This window comes from Pongo pygmaeus, chromosome 3 (assembly GCF_028885625.2).
Source record: "Pongo pygmaeus isolate AG05252 chromosome 3, NHGRI_mPonPyg2-v2.0_pri, whole genome shotgun sequence".
NCBI classification, from domain to species: Eukaryota; Metazoa; Chordata; class Mammalia; order Primates; family Hominidae; genus Pongo; species Pongo pygmaeus.
The window spans coordinates 102,353,033-102,375,369 of record NC_072376.2 but is presented as its reverse complement, the minus strand read 5'-3'; the positions used below and the strand labels follow the sequence as shown (position 1 = coordinate 102,375,369).

At 33.0% G+C, this 22,337-nt stretch overlaps 1 protein-coding gene across 4 annotated transcripts in view; it reads right to left on the bottom strand.

The window, feature by feature from the left end:
• Positions 1-22,337, bottom strand: part of MMRN1 (multimerin 1) — a 74,020-nt gene that overhangs the window by 35,283 nt on the left and 16,400 nt on the right. For all 4 annotated transcript variants that reach the window (XM_054486165.2, XM_063663907.1, XM_063663909.1 and 1 more), the window contains 2 exons: positions 8,892-9,011; positions 6,249-6,355 (listed from right to left, as the gene is read on the bottom strand). In XM_054486165.2, the coding sequence (XP_054342140.1) occupies positions 6,249-6,355; positions 8,892-9,011 (227 nt within the window). The remainder of the gene's footprint in view (positions 1-6,248; positions 6,356-8,891; positions 9,012-22,337) is intronic.

The window sequence follows — 22,337 nt, the reverse complement described above, 5'->3', positions numbered from 1 at the left end:
CTTTACAAGAAAAGAAAATTCTCCTTATTAAACTGGAGATAGTTAAAAAACTGATCAAAGATAGTATAGATATAAAAATTTCATGTATGCTATAAATATACATTTGAAACTTATATATTCTCTTTTAAATGAATATATATTAATTGAAATATATAGATATATATACTATTTGAAATAAAAATTAGTAAAAATCCAATTATATAAGAAAAAGATTTTCTAATAAATTGTTTGAAAACAAAATTTATATGACAAAACTATAAAAGTGCAATAAATATTCCTTGATTTATGTTGCCAGATGAATTTGGCCTAATGACATTTACAAAGCTCTATGAACTAATTAAATAGGATATTTATATAAGAATTTTCATGATTTAGTTAATAATAAAGATAGTAAACATTCAAAAATACACACAGTATTTAAGTGCTGATAAAAATTGAATGCAATCACTTTTTATTCAGGAAAGCCCAATAGATAATCCAGCAGGAGGATAATTTAACTGATGTTAATAAAATTACAAACTTATTGAGACCTCTTGTCACCCAGTGACTCTAAATCTGATGGGTAAGTCATTAAAGGAGGTTGAGAGAGTTCCCTATACTAAATTACCTCTCTGACAAGGACATCATTTAGCTGGTATCATCCATGGCAAAAGAAAGACGACACCAATATAATTTGTAGAAATCAATAAATTGCTTAGAAATTATTAGAATGATATGAGTGATTTGGTATGATGTATATTACTTGGTCTGTAGTTTTAGACTGTATTATAGACAATGCTTTAAGAAAATAAAAAGTAATGCATTCTTAATATTTGATTTATATACAATATTGACTGTGACTGCTGCCCCTTCCCACCAATCATCATAATCAAGAAGCAGATTGGTTTGGGTGCCCATGATCCTGAATGGAGAGACCTCAATGCAAATCACAAAAGCATTTTACACAGGATTTATTTCCAGGGGTTCAAAATACTGTGGTAAAGCTTTATTATAAATAGTGACATGTTATTTTAAGTTGCATTTTATAATGGAATTTTAATCAGGTCTCTTAATTTTACTTCTTACAAAGTATTACATGCTGCATATTTAATATGAAGATTATAACAATGTTTTACTTAACATCCTTCAAAGACTGGGGAAACAAGGGCAACGGCTCTCTCTCTCTCTCTCTTTCACACACACACACACACACACACACACACACACACACACACACACACGAGGATGTGCGGGGGGATTTTAACTCTTCTAGGATCCTATTTGAGACTTCAGTAGGAACATGTCATCAAGATATAGTTCCCTCTGTGCTACCCAGTCTAGGAAAGATCCTGAATGCTCAAGAAGTAAAAATTTACCTAGGTGAGAGGTAAAGTGTCAAGAATAGAAAGGAAGCAAATGAAGAGCATCAAAGTTTAATTTTCTATTGACCTGAGGGTCAAAAGAATTTGAGATATATATCATTCATGTGATCTTGGAAAATGCTATTACATTAAAAAAGGGAATAGACAGTGATATGCGGGAGATAATCAATAGATTGAAAATAGTAACCAAAAACATAAGAAAAAACTTTAAAATCAGTGAGAAGGAGAGGAGAGAGTAAATTGAAAAGCTGTCAGAAAGAAAAAAAACAAGGAATTGAAAAAGATAAAAATTAACATGCATAGACGTATCAAGTGAAAATCTAGTTTTCCTGCACACTAAAATTTGATGATTCATTCCTCGGTATACGAAAATAATATATACAAAATGAGAAAAATTAAGCTTTTTTCATATTTTATAGTTTCAAGATCACTAATTTGAAAGAAAATGTGATTATATTTTTTAGTATTAAATGCCAAAAATTAATGTAATTGCATGTGTGCACATGCATGTTCATAAAGCTTCCCATTTGCTTTTAGCAGTATTGTTAAATTTATTGTTTTTTGTTTTTTTTTCAGAATCTGAGTGAGAAAACTGTACTCAAGAATAAAAGAAACAACTATTAAGCATCACACAAAGATCCTTGAGATCCAATTGTCACATGAATCTCTTTGCTCCGGAATTCATTGGATGGAGTCCCTGCCAAGGCTGTTGAAAACTTGAAATGCCTGTTTTACAAATTCAATAGTTTATGTTATCTTTCCCTACCTCTGTTTGTTGACTAGAGTTCAATACTTGCATTCATCCCAATTTATTACACGGGATTTAACCAGCCACAGCAAAGAGCTGATAGGATCTCTGACAGTGGAGTCAGTTACTCTCCTGTGATAAAGAACCTCGTTGATTGGTGCTCTTTTGTTTTTTCATTTAGCAATCTTTCTGTCTCCCCAAATGTATTCTCTGCCACAAGGACTGCCACAGATTCTAGGTTTTCCAAGCAATCTGTCTTTCACTTGAGTACAGACCTTTGCTTTGTTCCATACAGGACAGATTTCTAAGTTTCTTTTTCTTGTTCCCTTCTAAGCGATAGGTACAGGGACAGAAGGACATTTATTTCAGTCAACTAAATTTTTAAAGATGTTTGTGCACTTCAGATTTTTTTACAATGCAATATATTTTTTAAGTTGGATTCCTTTTTGCTTTTCTCCCAGCACAGTTACTCTCTTTTTTTCCCCTTGCAATGGAAGCCCTGACCTTGACAGATCAAGGACTTAGAGAAGCAAGGTCAGCAAGTGTCTACAGTAGGAGCAACAGCTTCCTTATTAGATGCTTTTTTTTTTAATTAGATGGGTTTTATTTGCAAGTTTTTTTTTTGTTTTCCTTCCAGGCCTTCGAGCCATATGGAGGATGTCATTAATGGCAACTCGGTAATGAGGATGTTTGCTCTCTCTCACTCAGAACCAGAAAACCTTCCTTTGTGGCTTGAGGAGACAGATTTCCAGCTGATCCCTCAATATCAAGTGAATACTTGCATGGTGAATGTTCGGTGTACATATTAAGCTTTACTGAGATTTACTAGGTAAATTGAAGTAGGCAGTTTGGTGCAACAACCACTTATGGTACATAGTGTTCTTCACTAAATGCATCATAATTTTATTGTGAAAGATGCTTAGACGAGGTAATGTTCTTTCTCAAAGAAGAAAGCATTTGCCACTGCTGGGAAGAACTAGATATGCAAAACTACAGGGAATGCATTTTAAAATACTCCTGCTGGAGAAGCCCCATATTCAAATGTTAGTTACAGTAGCTCTTATATAATTTATTGCATGATTTCACAGCATTTGTAAAACCAAATATTTTTTATATATTCGTAACATATGGTAGGGGCCAGTTGATTTCAGCACTTGTACATGCTCACATTTTGTCAGCATTCATAATATCTGCAGTACAAAACAGAATGTTATAAGATACCTTTTTCCTATAAAGGATCTGATGATTAAAGCCACTGGACTTTTAAAAACAGATTTGCCAACAAGTTTTCTTCATCCTCTGTAATCTAACACTATTTGTATTTAAATCATTGCCCTTTGTGTCATTAAAGCAAGTCACACTTTCCTTGTTCCACTTCAGAATATTTTAGAGACATCTACTGGAAAAGAGCATTATTGCAAATTTTATAAAACAGGTTTAAGTGTATGTTACTGCTGGCTTTCTGAAAAGTATCTTGAATACCATATCACAAAATTAGGTCCTTTCTAAAGGCAAAACCCTTGTGCAAACTGTCTTTGATGACTCACTCCTCATTATGTACAAATATATATATTTGAAATGAGAAAATGACATAACAAATGTAAAACATATCAGAACTATTACTTTGATGTTGGACTTAATGCTCCTTTTTCCCCCAATAAAGTTCTATTCATTTAGATTTTTAAAAATTGGTTTCCTTTTGATAATATGATGAATATTTTTATAAGGTAATCTAGAACTGTGGCTACCAGTATTTTGATTATCTGAGTTGCAGCTAAAGTACATGTGTAGCAGATTAGCATATTGTGGAATAAAGAGAGAATCGCCATGTATTCTGAGTCACCACATCTCTTTCTAACAGTTTCGAGATGGATCCACATCCCCAAAGAAATAGAAAGAAGGCTATAAAAGAAAGAAATGGAAAGAAGGGTAAAAAAGTGGAGGAGAAGAAATAAAAATGAGTACAATTGCAAACAGCTCCAATTTATTCCTGAACTGGTGATATTTCCTGCATATTTAGAAGATCTTCCTACTGCAATTTAGTTAGCTATTAGAAGGGGAAAATGTGCAAATATCCCCCCAGGAGAGATATAATGAAGGTTCAAGGGACAAAGGGACACAGTAGTTCCTAATACAACCAGTGCATCAATTGCACTAATAGAAAATTCAGCCCCTGAAAATACAACTGCACTAAAAGTGAAAAGTAGAATGGTCAAAGTATAGTAGAGAGCAACAGGAGGCTCTTTTGGAATCAAAGCTATATTAGAATTGGTTGTATGACAATATGACACAATAGGCATATCTGCCATTGGAACATTATTCCCATTGTAGATTTCCGTAGAAAAGAGGCCTTTCAATAACAGCTTAATCAGCAAATACCTGAATTATGAGTGGTTCCAATTACACTATTATGACAGAAGGTCGTAATCAGAACTGTTCTGGGACATTTTTGCCACTGGAAATTAATACAGTGATTTGTAAATCTAGTATAAAACCTATCCACAGGTTACTTCTAATTAGGATATAAGATGTCATTAGACAATCCCTAAACTACTTGAATTCATAAATATTTCATATCATACTCTGAAAAATGAGAGTGGCAGGACACAGTCTATATTGGAAACTGTCAGCTAGTCTTTGTTTCTTGTGTCTATATTTACAGTGATGTTCTGGTATTTTTTCTTCCTACATGTATGTAGTCCACCATAGTGATAAAGAATTGATTCTAAGTATAAAAGGTTGAAGCACAGAGCAACAACGCTCTGATCAACTAGAGTCCATGACATTATTTCATTAGTAGACTTTTTCCCTGCCACGTGTCTACTAATAAGATGTGTAATAACATCCTAAATTTCTAGAAATGTGCTCTGCAAACACTTGAATCATCAAGAAATAATGATGGAATTAATAATCTCATGATATCCTTCTTTGCAGAAGAAGAGAAATACAGATTTCAGAAACAGAATTCTAAACATTATCCAGAACTTTTAACAATTCACCAATTCTAGACACAGATATGTTTTACCATTGTGAGTATATTTGTGTACTTCATGGAAATCAGAAATCATGGCCATATTTGGGTCTTTTTAAAATATGCTAAATTCCTTATTTCCAAATATTTTCAGCATAGATTATATTTTATTTAAAAGTTTATTTTACCTGGTTATAAATGCTGTACATATTCATTCTATAGTCTGAATATAAATTGAAATTTTATAACATCTTTGAAATTCAGGCCAGACCCAGAACAAATAGCATTATGGTGAAATTTGCCTGCAGATTCTCATTGTATAGGCTAGTAAAACCATAAATAATATCCCTAACTAAAATGCAGGATTCCTAGAGCTTTTGTATTATAATTTTCTTTTTCTTAATGTGAGTCATAATGGTTTCTCCACAGTTATATTAATTTTTAATCACAGTCTCCTATACTGTTGATTGAATTCCCCACCACGGCTAATGGCCTTTCTTGTAATATTCATTCATTTAAAATATGTATGCTGATGCCATATCTTATTTTTCAAAGGAAACCTGTTTAAAGCCAAAAGCAAAATAATAGTCACATGGATATTAGGCCACAGCGGGTTACCATGTGTTTGATCAGCCTTGCCACCAGAAAGTCTTTAAAACCTCAGTTGAAAAAAAAAATAGCTCCATTAGAATTTTGAAAAAGAGAGAATTATTCATGACATACTTTGTATGTCCTTTAATATTAAATTTCATTCATAGGCACATTATTTCAAATAACTGAACTGGAACAAAACTAGAGGGTAGTCTTATTTTTATATTGAGTCACTTCTAATAATACTTTATTTAAAAATTGAAAATTAGCATTCGTGATATTTTAATAAGGCATGCCTCTATAGCTTGTTGTTAAGAATAAGTAAGATCTTTCATCAGATTTCCATTTGCTCATCATATAAATCCAACATAAAAATGGGGGAGAAGTTAAAGAATAGCTTATGAGACTTCAGAGTGTTATAAAAGCTACCAAGTTAGAAAGCTTAGAAAGTATAACAGTCCTAGGAGTTTGGCTACATGTTAATTTACCTTGGTTCAAAAGGGGAAATGCTATTCTTTTCTTCAATATAATCAGTTTCTTATTATTCAGAATTGTGATTATTAATATTAGAGTGTACCTCTTAGTTGACATTTCGGCCCACTGTATCCAGGACAGCACCTCCAATCCAATGAGGTGACAATTTTATGTTGCATCCTATAGACAGGATTGGGTATCTTCTGAGATCTAGAGAGTTTAGCAATTGAGAGGAAATTGATTATTTGTTTCACATTAAATTATCAGTTGGAATAATAAATGTAAAGTTTTTGGGGCAATGCCTACAATATAACAAGTATTTATTTAGTATTAGCTGTTATAATCATAATATTCATCATCAATATTATTGCCTAACTTAGGTTTCTTTCAATGCATTATAAAAAGCATTAGTAGTTACGGTATTTGGTATTTTAAATTGATACCTGTCATTGACTTTCTAAAGATATTATAGCATTTCTCTTGATAATACTTCTAGCTAAATCAATGTTAGAACTTATTTTCATTCCAATTTTAAAGTTATATGGAGATAATTTATTCTACTTCAATTCGTATGATTTCCTATATTGTTATAATTAAAAAGATCTGTATTTCCTCCAGATCAGTATCAAACAACTCGAAACAAATTGGATATTCGTGATCTAATAGAAATTATGATAACCACTATCATTTTCCCATTGAATTTTTCATCTTCAAAGTTTTGAGATTATACTACCTACTATTTTTGTCATATAGTATTTCTCTGAGAGAGAGAGAGAAGGGATGTAATATGAGGAAATTTTATTTCTAAGATGAAACCATAGAACAGCAGAAAAGAAATAAGGAAACTATAGCAGTTCAACACAACCATCAATATAATTAACGACTGCTACTAAATTGTGAGCTCTGTGTGTGTGTAAATGTAAGTCATAAGTACAATTTGGCCATATTAGTCTTATCCATGTGACTTTAATATTTAGTTGCTATTTATCAAATGGGTCTGTAAAATGGGTACATACTATCTTGCTTAATTTTCATTTTAGTTTATGATGAAGGCATTATTATCATCCTGATTTGCTGATGAGGAACCCAAAGAACAGAGAGATGAAATAACTCGCTCAAAGTCCCGTATCTAAAAGGGGTAGAGCTGTGATTTTAGCCCATGTCATGTGGGCTAGCCTCCCTTGTTATTATCCTGGAGTTTGCCACGTACAACTATATGGAGACAACAGTCATCTACATGGGTAAACCTTGAACATGTGGAGCAATAGCATTATAACAGACTGGCCTTTAGGGACTTAAGTTTCAGTTTCTGCTATAACATGACAGGTAACCGAGTATGTCTGAGGCTATTTGTCAGTTGCAAAATGAGCTTCAAGATCCTTTCCATCTGAAAAGCATGCTAATCATTTACCCTCATTTATTTCACTAAATCATTCTGTCTAGTGAAATACTATCTGCACTCCCATAGTTAAAGCTAAGTAGGAAGCAAAGCAATTTGGAAAGGGACTGTATATAGAGTTTGTAAGGATGAGCTCAAGCAGTTAGTTGAACTATTGTTGGGGTCAATGTTCCTGCTTTGGCAAACTAAATATCTGTTGCATATAGCTCAGACATAATAACAGAAAAAGTAGCAATTATGAAATGAGTATTAAAAATAGTGAATGAATGGACCCACTCAGAAGGCATAAAAAAGATAAGATTCAAGAATAAAGATAAATACTTATGGTTTGTTTAAAGAAAAGAAAAAAATAAAAAGAGCTCACCTTGAATCCAGAAGGGCAGTATGCTAGGGGCTACTGTGGTAAAGTTTTCATTACTAAAGAATTAGCAATGCATTCTTTGTGTCTCGTATTGGCAAGTAAGTTGTCACAAAGGGAGTAAGGGCTGAAAACAGAACTAGAGTTCAGCTCTCCCAAATCCCTAAGATGTGCTTAGCTCTCTGGACCATGAACCTTAGCTGTTCCTCAAGGGACTAAGAAACACCTTGATTTTATGTATCCTTATTGTGCACTGTTCCAGATTGCCATGTGTCAGATTCATTGCCTGAGTTATTTGTGTGACTATTTGCATAATATTAGCCATCATGGCCTGAATAACAATTTGAGTTTTTATTGCAGGCTCTTTGGAAACACCCCCAGCTGAGCTACTGTGACTACATGAATTCAGAGAATTTATCAATTACTCAGCCTCATCTTTTAGGACAACAGCATAGACTTTTTAAAAAAATGATAATCAAATGACATGGCTAATTACAATAGATACAAGAGAAAAGCTTCACTTAGCTGCTTTACCATGCATAATTGTAACTAGAAGCTCTCCTAATTTTAGAATATGAACAAAGTTATAAACTTCTTTCTGACCTAGCATGAAGAGAAAATAATAAATCTTCAAAATTGTGCATGAAATTCATAAGCAATTAAAGGACAGGATTGTTGACCAGATATAAAGTAAAAGTAATAGTGATAGTAAAAATAGAAATAAGCATGAGAATTAACATTGATTGAATGCTCACAAGGCACAAGGCACTAGGCTAAATATATTATTGCATTATCTCAAATGATTCTAAAAATGACCATATGAGGCAAATATTATTAGTGTCTGCATTTTCACTTACTAAAGCATAATGTGACAACCATCTCCTGACCCTACTATGTATTATGTACCTTGGATGAATAACATTATATATTCCCAGGTATAATTTATTATGGTGCAAAAACAGTGGCTATTTTCAAGAAATATTACATACCTCTGAGGACAGGGTCCACCGGTCCGGCCACAAGATCCTCTCCCACCTGGGACATAAGTGACCTGGTTGTCCAATATCACTGTGGGAGATAACCTGGTATGTACATAAGCACACCAATTCCTAAAGAAGATCATAATTGTTAGGGAAAAAACTGTTGTCAAAAAGAATTCTTTTCATCAAAATTATTTTCACAGACAAACATCTATTTTTGCCATACTATAGATCAGAAACCTTGTAAGATTGCTATTTAGCTTTAAAATATTTAAATATAAGAGAAAATAACTTATTACTGTATTGCTGTACTCAGGGACTATAAGGAAACACTAACAGGATCAAAATAAGGAAAAGAATAAATCAAAGCTAAAATGAGAAACCTGCAGAGTTTAGCTATAAGATAAATCAAAATGCAAGAATGCTCTTGTAGCAAATATTAACATTAGTACTGAGATAAAAAACTCAGATCTGGGTCCATTACTTTAAATTATGTGCAGTAAAGCATAAGTAAATAAATGGTTTAAAAATCAAAAGAGAAGAGAAAGAACTCTTATTAGCTGCAGTGGATATGATTGGAACCAAACAAAATACAAAATGATCTAGATGCAGATTATTATAATTAAAAAGACAATTCAGCAATGTAATCAAATATAAATGTTTATGAGTTAATACAAGATTAATTTATATTAATTCAATCACAAAGTTAAGATCAGTTACATTTCTCTATACCAACAACAAATTCAAAAAGACACTATTAACAATAGCAAAAAAAACAAGATTAATGTACCTAAGAATAAATTCAGCAAAAGAAGTGTTAGATTTAATATGTAAAAATTTTAAACTTTATTGAAAAGCTTTAAAGAAAAAGCCAATGAATCATGTTAATTAATGGGAAACCCAATGCAAATATGTCAATTTTCCTCAAATTAATCTTCAAATTCTATGAATTTTCACAACAAATCTTAGCTTGATATAAGGAGTTAAATGAGCTTATTCTATAACTTTTCATATAATAAACGAAAAACATAAATTTCAGAGAATTTGTCCCTGGCTATATAAACTATCAGATTTACTTTTTTATGGCAAAAATTATAAATCTGGACAAGATGTATAAAGCAACAGTTTTCAGATGTTGGGCAGTAGACAATGCAGTGATATGATTCTTGAGGGAAAATATGTGATGTTAGCTCCGCATTCAATCTGGTTTTGTGCCTGGGAACAATTTTCAAACTGCATCACAGAAGGATGGATTCCAGAAAAGACACCACGTAAAGAAAATAGAGATCTGAGTTTGGGGATACTAGGATGGTTAAAAAATGTGTTAAAGATTAATAAAATGAGGGGGCCAGACAGAAATATCATTTTAAAAGTCAATATAGGGGTGTCCTTGAATCTTGGACTGAATACTATTTTGTGCTTACAAACAACAAAATACAGACACTAATAACATAGCATCCACAATGCCCAGCATGAAAAGCAAACAAAACTAAATATGAGAAAAAGCAGCAAAATAGGACCAGTATATGGAGTAAAACTCCAGTAAATAGAAAAAAAAAAAAAAACAGGGATGACATAGATGTTGGAATTAGCAACGTATGACTTTAAAACAATTAACCATTAAATAGAACGAAAGGTATACAATATGTGAATTAAAAATGGACTGGATGTGCTTAACAAAAGTTTGGACACTTTAGAAAGTAAGACCAATAAACTCGAAGACAAGGAATAGAAACCAGCCAAACTGAAGTACAGAGAAAAAAATTCAAAAACATAAATGAGCAAAACTGAAGTGGTCCTAAGATTGGGCAGAATAAACATGAGAAGAAAAAAAGGGAAAGTTTCCTAAAATTGTTTTTTTAAAAAAATCAACCCTCATATCTAAGAAGCTTAATGAATTCCAAGAGGATAAACACAAAGTAAAACCTCACTTAAGTACATCATACACAAATTCCAGAAAACAACACATAAAAAGAAAAAAAGATATGTTAATTGCTTGATTTAATCATTCCACATTGTCATTCATCTAAGGCAGAGAAATTGAGCTCCATAGAACTTATTGTGTTATTTTGAATGCAATGTTTAAAATTTCAGGCCCCTTAAACAAGTAAGAAGACACGCTGGCACATGTTGTTAAATCATTGGTGACAATTGAGGCAAAAATAATGTAAAACAAAGAACTGGAAAAAGCAAGAAATAAAAAAAAAAAGATTCAAAATTGAGAGCACCACAATAAAGGGATCTTTAAAAAATTAACTAGATTCCTCATGCAAATGCAATGATGATCCTAATTACTGAGACTGACTCACTTCAACCGAAGCACAATTAAATTGTCACATGAACATTCTCTGAATGACTGTGGAGGAGGGAGTGTGGGGCAGAAACAACACAAGTATCACCATCACTACATGCTCAGGGCTTTGAAAAGAAAAAAATATATTCATTCTCTGTGAAGCAAAATGATAGTATCACCTGGCAGAGGCCTTTTGAAATCCTAAGCATTAAAACAACCTCATGACTAAAATAGTTGAGGAGGCAAAGAAGCAGATCAGCAGACTGCTCATGGCCCAGCAATCTTTGATGCAGGGTAAATTGGAAGAACTATCCACAGCAAAAGAGCCCCTGGTGTGACTCGTAATTAGGTTTATGCTACCAATGAAATAAGCTCATTAAGGGATATTAAAAATGTAAATATAATTTTAAAGCCAAATTATCTGAAAATGTAGGTTTAAAAATAGAAAATGAAGCATGGCAAAATGGGGATGGGCAGTTTAAAGGCCAATGCAATGATCCCAGACAAGCATTTTGCTTAAACCTAGTAATCCTTTGTACCTTTCTAGACTGATTATGGTAGACGGAGAGCAGTTACTTTGAAGTGTTTAGTTTTCCATGGGGTCATAACCTTCCATCCAGCAGACCACATTTGGGATTCTCTTTCAGGGTAATAACTCTGTTGCTTTTGTGCAGCAACATGTACTGAAAAAAGCTTGTATTGATTCTTTGGATTTTCCAAGTTAATAGGTAAAGGTTTGTTCTAGGGAAAAGCAGACATCTTTGGTTATTAGCAAAGGCCTAGCTTGTTGAACATATAAAATAAAGAGGGGAAAGGATTCTATTATGATTCATAAAACTCGAAGACTTGTGGATAATGAACTCAGAGAAGGCATCATAAATAAACAGTTTACTATATGTTTTATTTTGACATTTTAGAAACTCAGTCTTTCAGGAAACTAGTGAAAAGACTAATGTAAAAAACTTCCATTAATTGACTAAATAATGGCCCAGTCATACCAATTCTTATCCTGAACTGAGTGAGAAAGGACTGAAGCAAAAAAGATGGCTTTAAATAATGACCACACGGAATATTTTCCCAAGAAATAAAGGGATAATCTAAGAACTAACATTATTCAGTTATACTAGTCCTTAGAACCCAGATGAATAGATTGCTTGTCATCTAATTCAAAAGAAGCTAAATACTTAAACTTTCATATTAATAAACTGTGGCTTTAATTGACACAATAGTATGAAAACACCACGTCCTGAGGATGTTCATTAAAAGTCAAGGTAAGACAATAAAATCGCCACCATAAACCAAGCCAATGGTATATAATTTTCTTTGAGAAACTGGAGAAGATTTTGTTTCTGGGGGAGACTTTATGGATTGAACGACCTTTGTTTCCCATCATCCCCTTTAACATAGAGATTTAAAGGGGAACAAGAGGAAAACGAAATAGGACAAGACAGATATAGCTGCTTCTGAAAATTAACATTCTCTTGAAGAAATAAGATTATCAGGTGACTCTAGTAATAACCTCTCACACCTCATCTAATACCCACCTATTCCTCTCTGACTTGAGAAAGTATAAGATCTCAAATGTCCATTTCTTTACCTTGTACTTAGAGAGGACTACAGTTTGCAAATGACAACATATGCATATATTAATGAATTCATAAATGCTTCAGGGGAAGAACTAAGTCTCTGGTGGGACTTAATTTAGAGAGAAAAATATTAATGCCTCATAAGAGAATAATTTATTCATATTATTCCTAATTTACCTCATGAAAAATACTATTGTCTTAATTATAAGATTATTATTGCATGAAAATACATCCAAACAAAACTTAACTGACCATTACTAATGGCAAAATTATGAAATAATAGTGTTGTACATCATTTTACACTAAACTCCTGAAGTCCATAGCGATAAAATCCCCACCCAATTCAGTGATAAGTGGGACAAACATATCCTAAATATATAAAAGTTAGTCTTATATTTTTTATAAGTGTTTACTACTTTTTGCAAATCCAACCTGCTCATTTCATTCTCAACTCTATAAGTCTGACATATGTGGTTAATTCCCCCTCTCTTTTTAAAAAATATCAGTTAGTAAAAAATAATTTGTTTAAAGAGGAAAATAGAATTTTAAAGGCAACTATATCTTAACAAACCTACTTTTATTGGTGTCACTAATCAGGGAAAAAATTCAGCTAAAGCCTCATTTGTTTTAACGGTTCCATTATTAAGTCCCTGAGGGAAACTATGTGTCCTAAGTCAATAAAAATAGAACAGATTTTAGATAGCACCACTAGTCAGAGTACATGTTCTCCCTAGCACATTACCCTAATTTGAGAACATCATTAAAATATCACGTATCACAATAACAGAAAGGTAGAGGCAACTCATGTGTCCATTGACAGATGAATGGAAAAAGAAAATCACATACACAAACACACACAGACACACACACACACACTCAAAATGGGGTATTATTCAACCTTTGAAAAGGAAGAACCTTGAAAATACTATGCTAAGTGAAATAAACTAGACGCAAAAGGACAAATATTGTACAGTTTCACTTGTATGATGTACTTAAGTGGTTAAATTCATAGAGACAGAAAATAGAATGGTGATTGCCAGGGACAGTGGGGAGGGTGCAGTGGGAAGTTATTCTTTAATGGGTACAGAGCTTCAGTTTGGGAAGATGAAAACATTCCAGAAATAGATGGCAGTGATGACTGCAAAACAATGTGAAACTACTTAAAGCCACAGAACTGTACATTTAAAGACGGATAGAATGGTAAATTTTTTAATGTATATTTTACCACAGTAAAAATAAATAAATACATACATACTGAAAAAAATGCCACACAAAGTGATAAATAATAATTTTGCATGTCTCTTGTCAAAATCAGAGAGAGTTGAAGAAGAAAAAGTAAGAAATAGAGCAAAGGATGAAAAAATAGGACAAAAGAACAGGAAAGGGGAAAAGAAGGAAGGAGGAGGGGAATGAGGCATTTCTGGCAACATCAGAGCTGTCATCAATACATGCTTTTTTCACCTTGTAGGTCAGAATTAGAAGATCATTTCTGATGATGAAGGTCTGCCTGCTGGACAAGACTTTTATTCTCCTTTTAACTCCACACATAGGGGTGAATAAAGAAGAGAGTGTATTTCTGTACCTAGAGTTTTTTTTGTTTTTTTTTCTAATCCTGAATTAGGCGAAAGTGAGGGGTGGGGGCAGTGGGCACACCTGCATAAGCAAAAGAAAATAAAGAAAAATTTCCCTGAAAAATTTCCCATAACATAGTTGGTTGCTGGAGCCAGGCTACCTGCTTTTAGATCTTGACTCCACAATTTATAGCCATGACTTTGGCAAAAGTGACTTCCTCATCTACGAAGCATCTACAATAATATTATCTATCTCACACGATTGTCGTGAGACTAAATGTTTTAAGAAAAGTAAAATACTTGCTGCTATCACTACTCATAATAATTAAATGATTCAGAGTTAAGTGGGATTTTTTTTTGAAGAGGGTGTATATAATATGGCCTCAATATTTTTTTTGCCTCAGATACAAAGAGACACAGCTCCTGTTTTGCTTCTTTAATGACCTGATAAATTCATCTTAACCATAATTGCTTGTATATTTCAAGTCAATAATTGCCATAAAGCCAATACAGAAGAGCATCATCATCATTTATGTTCAATTCAGATGATGAAGCTTGCCTCTCAGGAAAAAAAAAACATTCAGAATGTCTCTACAGTCTTAAGAAGTCATGAACATAAATACTTCCAAAGTGTTATAGAATCTATTTATTAAAATCTTTATTTTTTCCAATCAAGCTAAAAAGAGAAGTTTTTAATCAAATTATTAATTTGAAAGACTAATTTGCATGTAGTTCACTAGTGATAAATAAGAAAATAATTCAAGGGAAATATATACAACATGAAAAAGGATAATAAAAATGGGAAGCAAGAATTTAAACTTAGTAAAAACATTATTGATATGTAAATTATATTTAAATAAAGCATTAGACATTTGATATTTAGCTTTGGCTAACAGTCCAAAAGACAAGTTCATCTCAATACTTATTTCCTTAAGAAAATCACTGTTTTATTTCCTAACAACAAAATAATTTATGTTTGTGGTTCTTTTATTGTAGTGTATCTTTATATGCTTAATTCTTTTACAAAATTTTATATAGTATTCAAACTGAGATAAAAATATCAGTTTTGTAAAAGAATCATATAAATAAATTGATATTTAAAATAATTTTTTGAAAAGCAATTATGCAAAGCTCAGACCATGGGGAATTTTAGAAACTTTGATTTGTGGTTAATTTAGACTTTAAGAAGAAACACTTTTTTATGTACCAACTTTTGCAATTAAAATATTTTTTTCAGGCATAATTAATTTGCTATCTGTAGTGGGAACAGTGTGGTGAATGTAATTGAGTTTTCAATGATAGATGACTGTAGAGTGCCTCACAGCCACAAATTACTGTCTATACACAATATTGTCAGTGTAAAGTTTTATGAGAACGAGCTGAATGTATGCCCATCACAGGATGTGCATAGAGTTTGCTGTTTGGATCCAACCTATTTTCCAATTTTAAAGTGAAAAGTGTATTTTTAAAGTGGTACATCGAATTAAATATGTATAACATATATCTTTTATAAGTAATGATTCTTAAAGTCAACTTTTAATATAATCTTTTCCATAAATTTGTTTTATTTTACCTAATTTTATTTTTTGTTTCCCCCTTTGCCGCAATTAACTGTGACTTGAGCATATTCCGGGCATTGTAGACTGTTTCTATTCCAGTAGGTGTCAGGCTTTCCCAGCGTGCAGACCACAAAGGCAGGCTAACAGATGCCGTGATGCAGAATTCTATGCTGGATCCAGTTCCTGTAAACTTACTCTCTTAGCATTTACCCCCAAATAATAAATTTAAAATTATAGTTTTATATTCAGAAAAGCAGAAGGTGTGCGAATACAAAAAGTTCCCACTTAATTATTAGGAATATATAAGCACTCATTAAATTCTAGCATATGAAATGCAATATATATTTATAGTAACGTAGTAGAAACAGCAAAGTAATGAAATAAAGAATGTGATTAATGAGTAAAAGTTGATAGAGAATATACTTTATATAGTGTTTATTTCACTGGCAGTAATGTAATAGAGACATCTATTTCACAAAGATATAAGAAAATACCCTTTAGTATAATGATTTCTCTTTAGAATTTTACAGCATGTAAGAATAACCCATTTTGGATGTTATTAGGCCTAATAATAACTTTGAAAACAACACAAGAATTTAGCTGATCAGATAATTCACTTCTAAAACCTATTCATAACTCACACAAAATGAGCAGAAAAAAATGTATATTATGATAGCAGAATTTAATGGTTAATTTTTGTAATTTTCTAATTTGTCATTAAACTCAGAAAATAATTTTCTAATTTGTCATTAAACTCAGAAATAATAATTTCTAATTTTCTAATTTGTCATTAAACTCAGAAAAAAAACCCCCTTTTTACTGCATATTCAAATTTTACCTTCCTCTGACCCTTCTCATTAACATGTTAACATATGTATGAGCCCTCTGTATGTAAAATGAAATATAATAAGAAACAAACACAAAAAATAAATGTTTGGACTAGCCTTAGCTTCTGACCACTTTCTCTTTTTTTTTTTTTTTTTTTTTTTTTTTTCATAAAAGCCCTCCTTAATTGTGTTGGCTTTAATGGCTCTCTTTTGCCTTCCTTCATACCTCAATTCTCTCAGGCCAGAGCATGGTGCTCACTAAACTGAAATAGTAGCTATTTTTCAGTCCTCATTTTGTCTTTTTCAGCAGCATTTCACACTGTTGATCACTTACCTCCTTCTTAAAATATTTTCTTCCTTTGCTCTATGACACCACACTTTTATAGATTCCTTCCTAACTTCTCTGGTCACCCCATTTAAGGCTGTATTGCTGGCATCCACCACTATCAGTTCATCAAATATTAGAGATTCTCCGTTCATAATTCTAGGTCCTTCTTTCTTTCAGTATCATCCACATTCATGACTTAATACATTTCTATATACCAATGTTTTGCCAAATTTATATCTCTAGCCTTGATCTCCCCTCTGGATGCCAAACCCGTCTAATAATCCATGGTTTTACAGAGTTTTATTGAGCTCTTTCTACGCGCGTGGCACCGTTCTAGGCAGCAAATAGAGTAGTAATAAGACAGGCAATGTCCCTGTTTTCAAGGGATGTATTGCGGAAAGACATAAAATACACTATTGTCTATATAAATAGAATAATTTCAAATAATTCCTACAAAGAAAAAATAAGGGTGACAAAATAAGGAATGGCAAGTGAGAGGATAGTTAACTTTACATTGGGTGATCAGAGAAGATCCCTTTGAGGAGGTGACATTAAAGCTGGAGGTGCAAGTGGAACAGGCGTCCTTCATTATAAAAGGTGCAGAAAGAACATTCCAGCAAGAGCAAAAAAAGTTTCCTTTGAGATGCGTATTAACTTGACATGTTCAATAAACAGAAAGGAAGCCAGAGTGGCTGGAGGAAATGAAGTACAGTGAGCTTGGAGTGTGACAGTGAATGAAAGACCAAATTTCACAGATTTTAAGACACACATCTCTGAAATCAAGAATGTGTCTTGAAATCAAAGGCATTTTTCAGTCACTAGTGGTCAGATAGCAGTTGTTGCCATTGCCTTCGAAATACTTTACCGGTTTCACTTACATCTTCTTCTTAAGTTTGCAAAAGTGATATGTGACCAAAATCTCAAAGTCTGAAAGACAAATCTAAAAATTCAAATTAAGCAAGTGTGATGTCATACTTTTCCTTCTGATTAGTACCTAAAATAATGTGTCACTTACAATAATGAAGACTTACATCCAGTGAAATGCATTAATCTGACTTAAATGTTCAAAAGATCCCTCCCTTTTGTGGATCATGGATTATGGTAGACAAGAGTGGAAAGAAGTGGACCAATTAGAACACTAGTGGTGAATAACGGCAAATAGAAGATGGAGAGAAGCTGAGGTATTTGGGATGTATTAGAGGTGTAACAAGACTTTTTGATAGATTAGATAAAAACCAGGAGGGAGAGAAAAATGCCAAAGATCTATCCAAGGTTTTAGTTATGGAACTAGTCATTCACTGATTTGGTAAAAATTAAGACACATGTGTACAGGGGTTGGGAATTGTGGGAAAAGTTAAGTAGGCAGTTGGATTGTATCATTACCTCATTTCCCCTATTATCCTCTCAGGCAAGGTTTACTGACCCCATTCACAATTGGTAGGCCATTCCCCCTGTTATACTCTACAATTTCTTAAGCTTTATTCAGAATCAGCATTTGTGATTCGCTGTTATTCCTCCTCTCACCTCTGCCACTGGGCTCTTGGTTCCATAAGGCAGGACATGTAGGAGTCCTTGTTCATTGTTTTACTCCCAGCACAAGCACAGTGCTGGGGACAGATAAGGTGTTCAGCAAATATTTGTTCAACATATAAATACACTAATCCTAATTTCTTATTTCCATCCTTCCTATTTCAAAGTGCTTGGTCATTGACTAACACCCACTCTGCCAGACAGAAAACCATAGGTCTATTTTAGCCAGGAGTTCCTGCAATGCTAAAAAAAAAGAAGAAAAACTACAGGATGAAACAAAAATATGTCAGAATAATCCTGAATAATCTAGAAAAGAACCTGTAATAAACATAAATACTCCTTTTACTAAGAATTATTATAAAATTCTAAGAGTGGTAGAAAAAAGAACAAATATGAGTTTATTCTAAATCAACCAGGTTTTTTCATAAACAAATGCAAATACTTATTTGGGAAGCTTTCTTCTTTATATTCACATATTAATCCTCATATTTCACATTCAGTATGATTAAATATTGATTGTGTACCTGCTATAAACCAGAGACTTTGCTAGCTCTGAAAACAAGTCCCTATATGCAAAGATACTACAAATTCATTATTATTATTATGCAGTGTCGTAAGTACAGTGAACAGGGGAATTCAAAGAGACCTGTAGGAGCAGTTAGAAAGGCCACCTAACTTTACCTGAGAAGGCTTCCTGGAGTTATTATTAGGTGTGAAAGGAGACAACGATAGCAAAAGAGGGCCATTGTTAGTCAGAGGGGCAGACAGGGAAGAAAGGTGGGTTTAACAAACAGCATATATTGGACCAGAGAACTACTTTATTTGAATAGGCAGGAAGTGGCGGAAGATGAGGTTGGGGAGGTAGGCAGGAGGCAGATCTAGGGTGGCATCGTATGACTAACTGGGTAACAAATCTAGATTGTATTCTGGAGGCAACCAATAGCCTGTGAAGCCTCATGAGCTGGGAAGCGAACTGGTCACACTTATCCTCCCACTTGTGATAAGAGACTGTACCTGCCAAGGAAGTATAATATAGGAGCTGAGAGCTATGACTCTAAAGCCAGCCAGCTTGGATTTGAATCTTTGCCCTGAGCTTTGTTCGCCAAGTGACCTTAGGTAAGCTACTTAATCCCTCTGTAAAGAAATAATGATAAAATCTTTCTCTTCTTTATAGAGTTATAGTAATGATTAAATGAGTGAATATATTCACTCACAATAATAGAGTACTAGTAACAGATGCCATATAAGTATTTGCTACTATTATTATTATTATTTGCCAATCAAATGAAAGTACAAAGGACTTCTTTTGACCTTATCAAGGGTTTGCAGCAGCACTGTGTCCAAAAGCAAAGGACCTAGGTTTTTCTCTAATGCCATTGTCATTCGCATGGCCTAATGAGTAAGGAATCTTGGTAATGGAAAGGATTACTAAAAGAAAACCTCAGACTCTCCAGGACCTCAAATGAGAGAATCCCTACATGCAGTTGGTACTTTTCTATAGAAAGAATTTAAGATTATTTTTGTTGGAAAATCCAGAGGATAAAGTTCTGTTCAGCGAGTTATACCTTTAATATCTTGTTTTCTCATAGCACATATTAAAATTTTTTGAAGTCTGATAGGTATGTTAGTGTTTACTTTTTATAGGGAATATTCCTTAGAAGGAGGAATTATTATTATTTTTTTAAATTCTGTGTATCCCAAAGCCTAGCACAGTGCTGGCAAATGATGGGCAAATTATAAATATTCATCAAATTGTTCCCAACCTTTGAAAGCAAGTACCTTGGATAAAACAACTAGCATTTATTTAAAAACTAGTATTTATCAAACTATTAGTTACTAGTTCTAATTATGACACAACTGTATGCCACTTTCTATATGGTATGTAAAATTTCAATGCTATTTTAACTTGAATTGTCTCTTTGTTCTGTTTATTATATTTCTCTTTCTATTAAAAAATTCTGGCTGGGTGCAGTGGCTCACGCCTGTAATCCCAGCACTTTAGGAGGCTGAGGTGGGTGGATCACGAGGTCAAGAGATCGAGACCATCCTGGTCAACATGGTGAAACCCCATCTCTACTAAAAATACAAAAATTAGCTGGGTGTGGTGGCGCACCACCTGTAGTCCCAGCTACTCAGAAGGCTGAGGCAGGAGAATTGCTTGAACCTGGGAGTTGAAGATTGCAGTGAGCCGAGATCATGCCACTGCACTCCAGCCTGGCAAGAGAACAAGACTCCGACTCAAAAAAAAAAAAAATTCTTAGCTATAGCATCTCTGAAAAGCTCACAATCGTTTCTCATGAATGTCCAAGGGTTTTACTGTAATTAGTTTTTAAAAATTTAATTACAGCCTCTAATAAAATATGATTAACAGAAATGATGCACTCAAGTGATTTAGAAAAAGCTCTCAATAAATGACATTTCTGATTATTTAATAGATAAAATCCTGTTGTCCCCCAAAATGAGAAAGATTAATACATGTCTGTTAAATGTTTTTTTAATGGTAAATTTACTTGTCCCAAAGTGAACATATTGTAATCTGTACTATTTGTTTTACAGTAAGCTGGGATTGTTCCAAAGTCCACCAAGTGAATACTTTTTTAGTTACAATCAGATTTACTTATATATTTCAAAAAATTCTATAACTTTTGAAATATAGTGAAAAATAGACTTGAATAATAAATAATACAGAAATAAGTAAATTCATTGGCTAGAATTCTTACCAGTGTCTCTCCTCTTCTCACCTTTATATCAGCAACAGCTTTAATCAAATGCCTTTCACATAGCAGGTGTGTCAACTTCTATTTTTAACTTGAATTTTATTTTATTATTAGTAAGATATTTAACCCCATTTTGCTCCCAAGACATGTCTGGTGTCTTGACTTTGTATTATTACATGTAAAAAGTATTTGTAAGTTTAGTTTTGCAACACTAAACTTCTAGTATTCCAAACATACAGATGACTCTGAGCATTAAATGAATAAAATATTGACCCACCCAGATATTTTTTCTTCGTTTATTTTGATTTGACTATCACTTCTTTTGAAAACCCTCTTTAACAATACTCCTTTAAATTTGTTTTATTTTATTTCAACCATTCAAATTGCTCTAACTTTAAATTAAAATTAATTTGAAAAATAGGTTTTCTGATTCATCATATTCATGCTGGCAACACAACTCAAAATAATCACAGTACTAGCAAAATTTGAGTTGTTGAGCACCTATTCTGTGAGAAGCATGCATCTAAGCACTTTTCATTCATTTTTATCTGAACGAGAACCCTGCAAAGTTTTATTTTTATTGACATTCCTTGTCCTTGTATTAAGTCTGTAGTTTCCATATGAAGAAACTGAGGTTCACAGAGATCAATTGAGTTGCTCAAAATCATGGAACTAGACCATACTGAAGCCAGGATTGCACCCCTGGTGTGCTTGGTTCGATCTTTGACAACTGTTACTTTTTATAATACTGCTATTCCAATTTTCAAATCTGTTCATGCCCCAATTTTATTTATTTATTTATTTTTGTCTTTCATATTGTGGATATGATTGGGAACACAATCAACATATCCTTGAGTTGAATTAAACTAACAGCCACCATGGTGCTAGTTTGCTTGGCAATGACTATTCTAAGTAAAACCACCTCTACAAGTGAGTAGAAAAGTGAATGATTATTTCAGTTAAAACAAAATTGCTGCATTTTATTTGTTCATTTTTCCCTATTAGATAAATTAACAATAACTTTATCTAACTGAAATGGCGAAA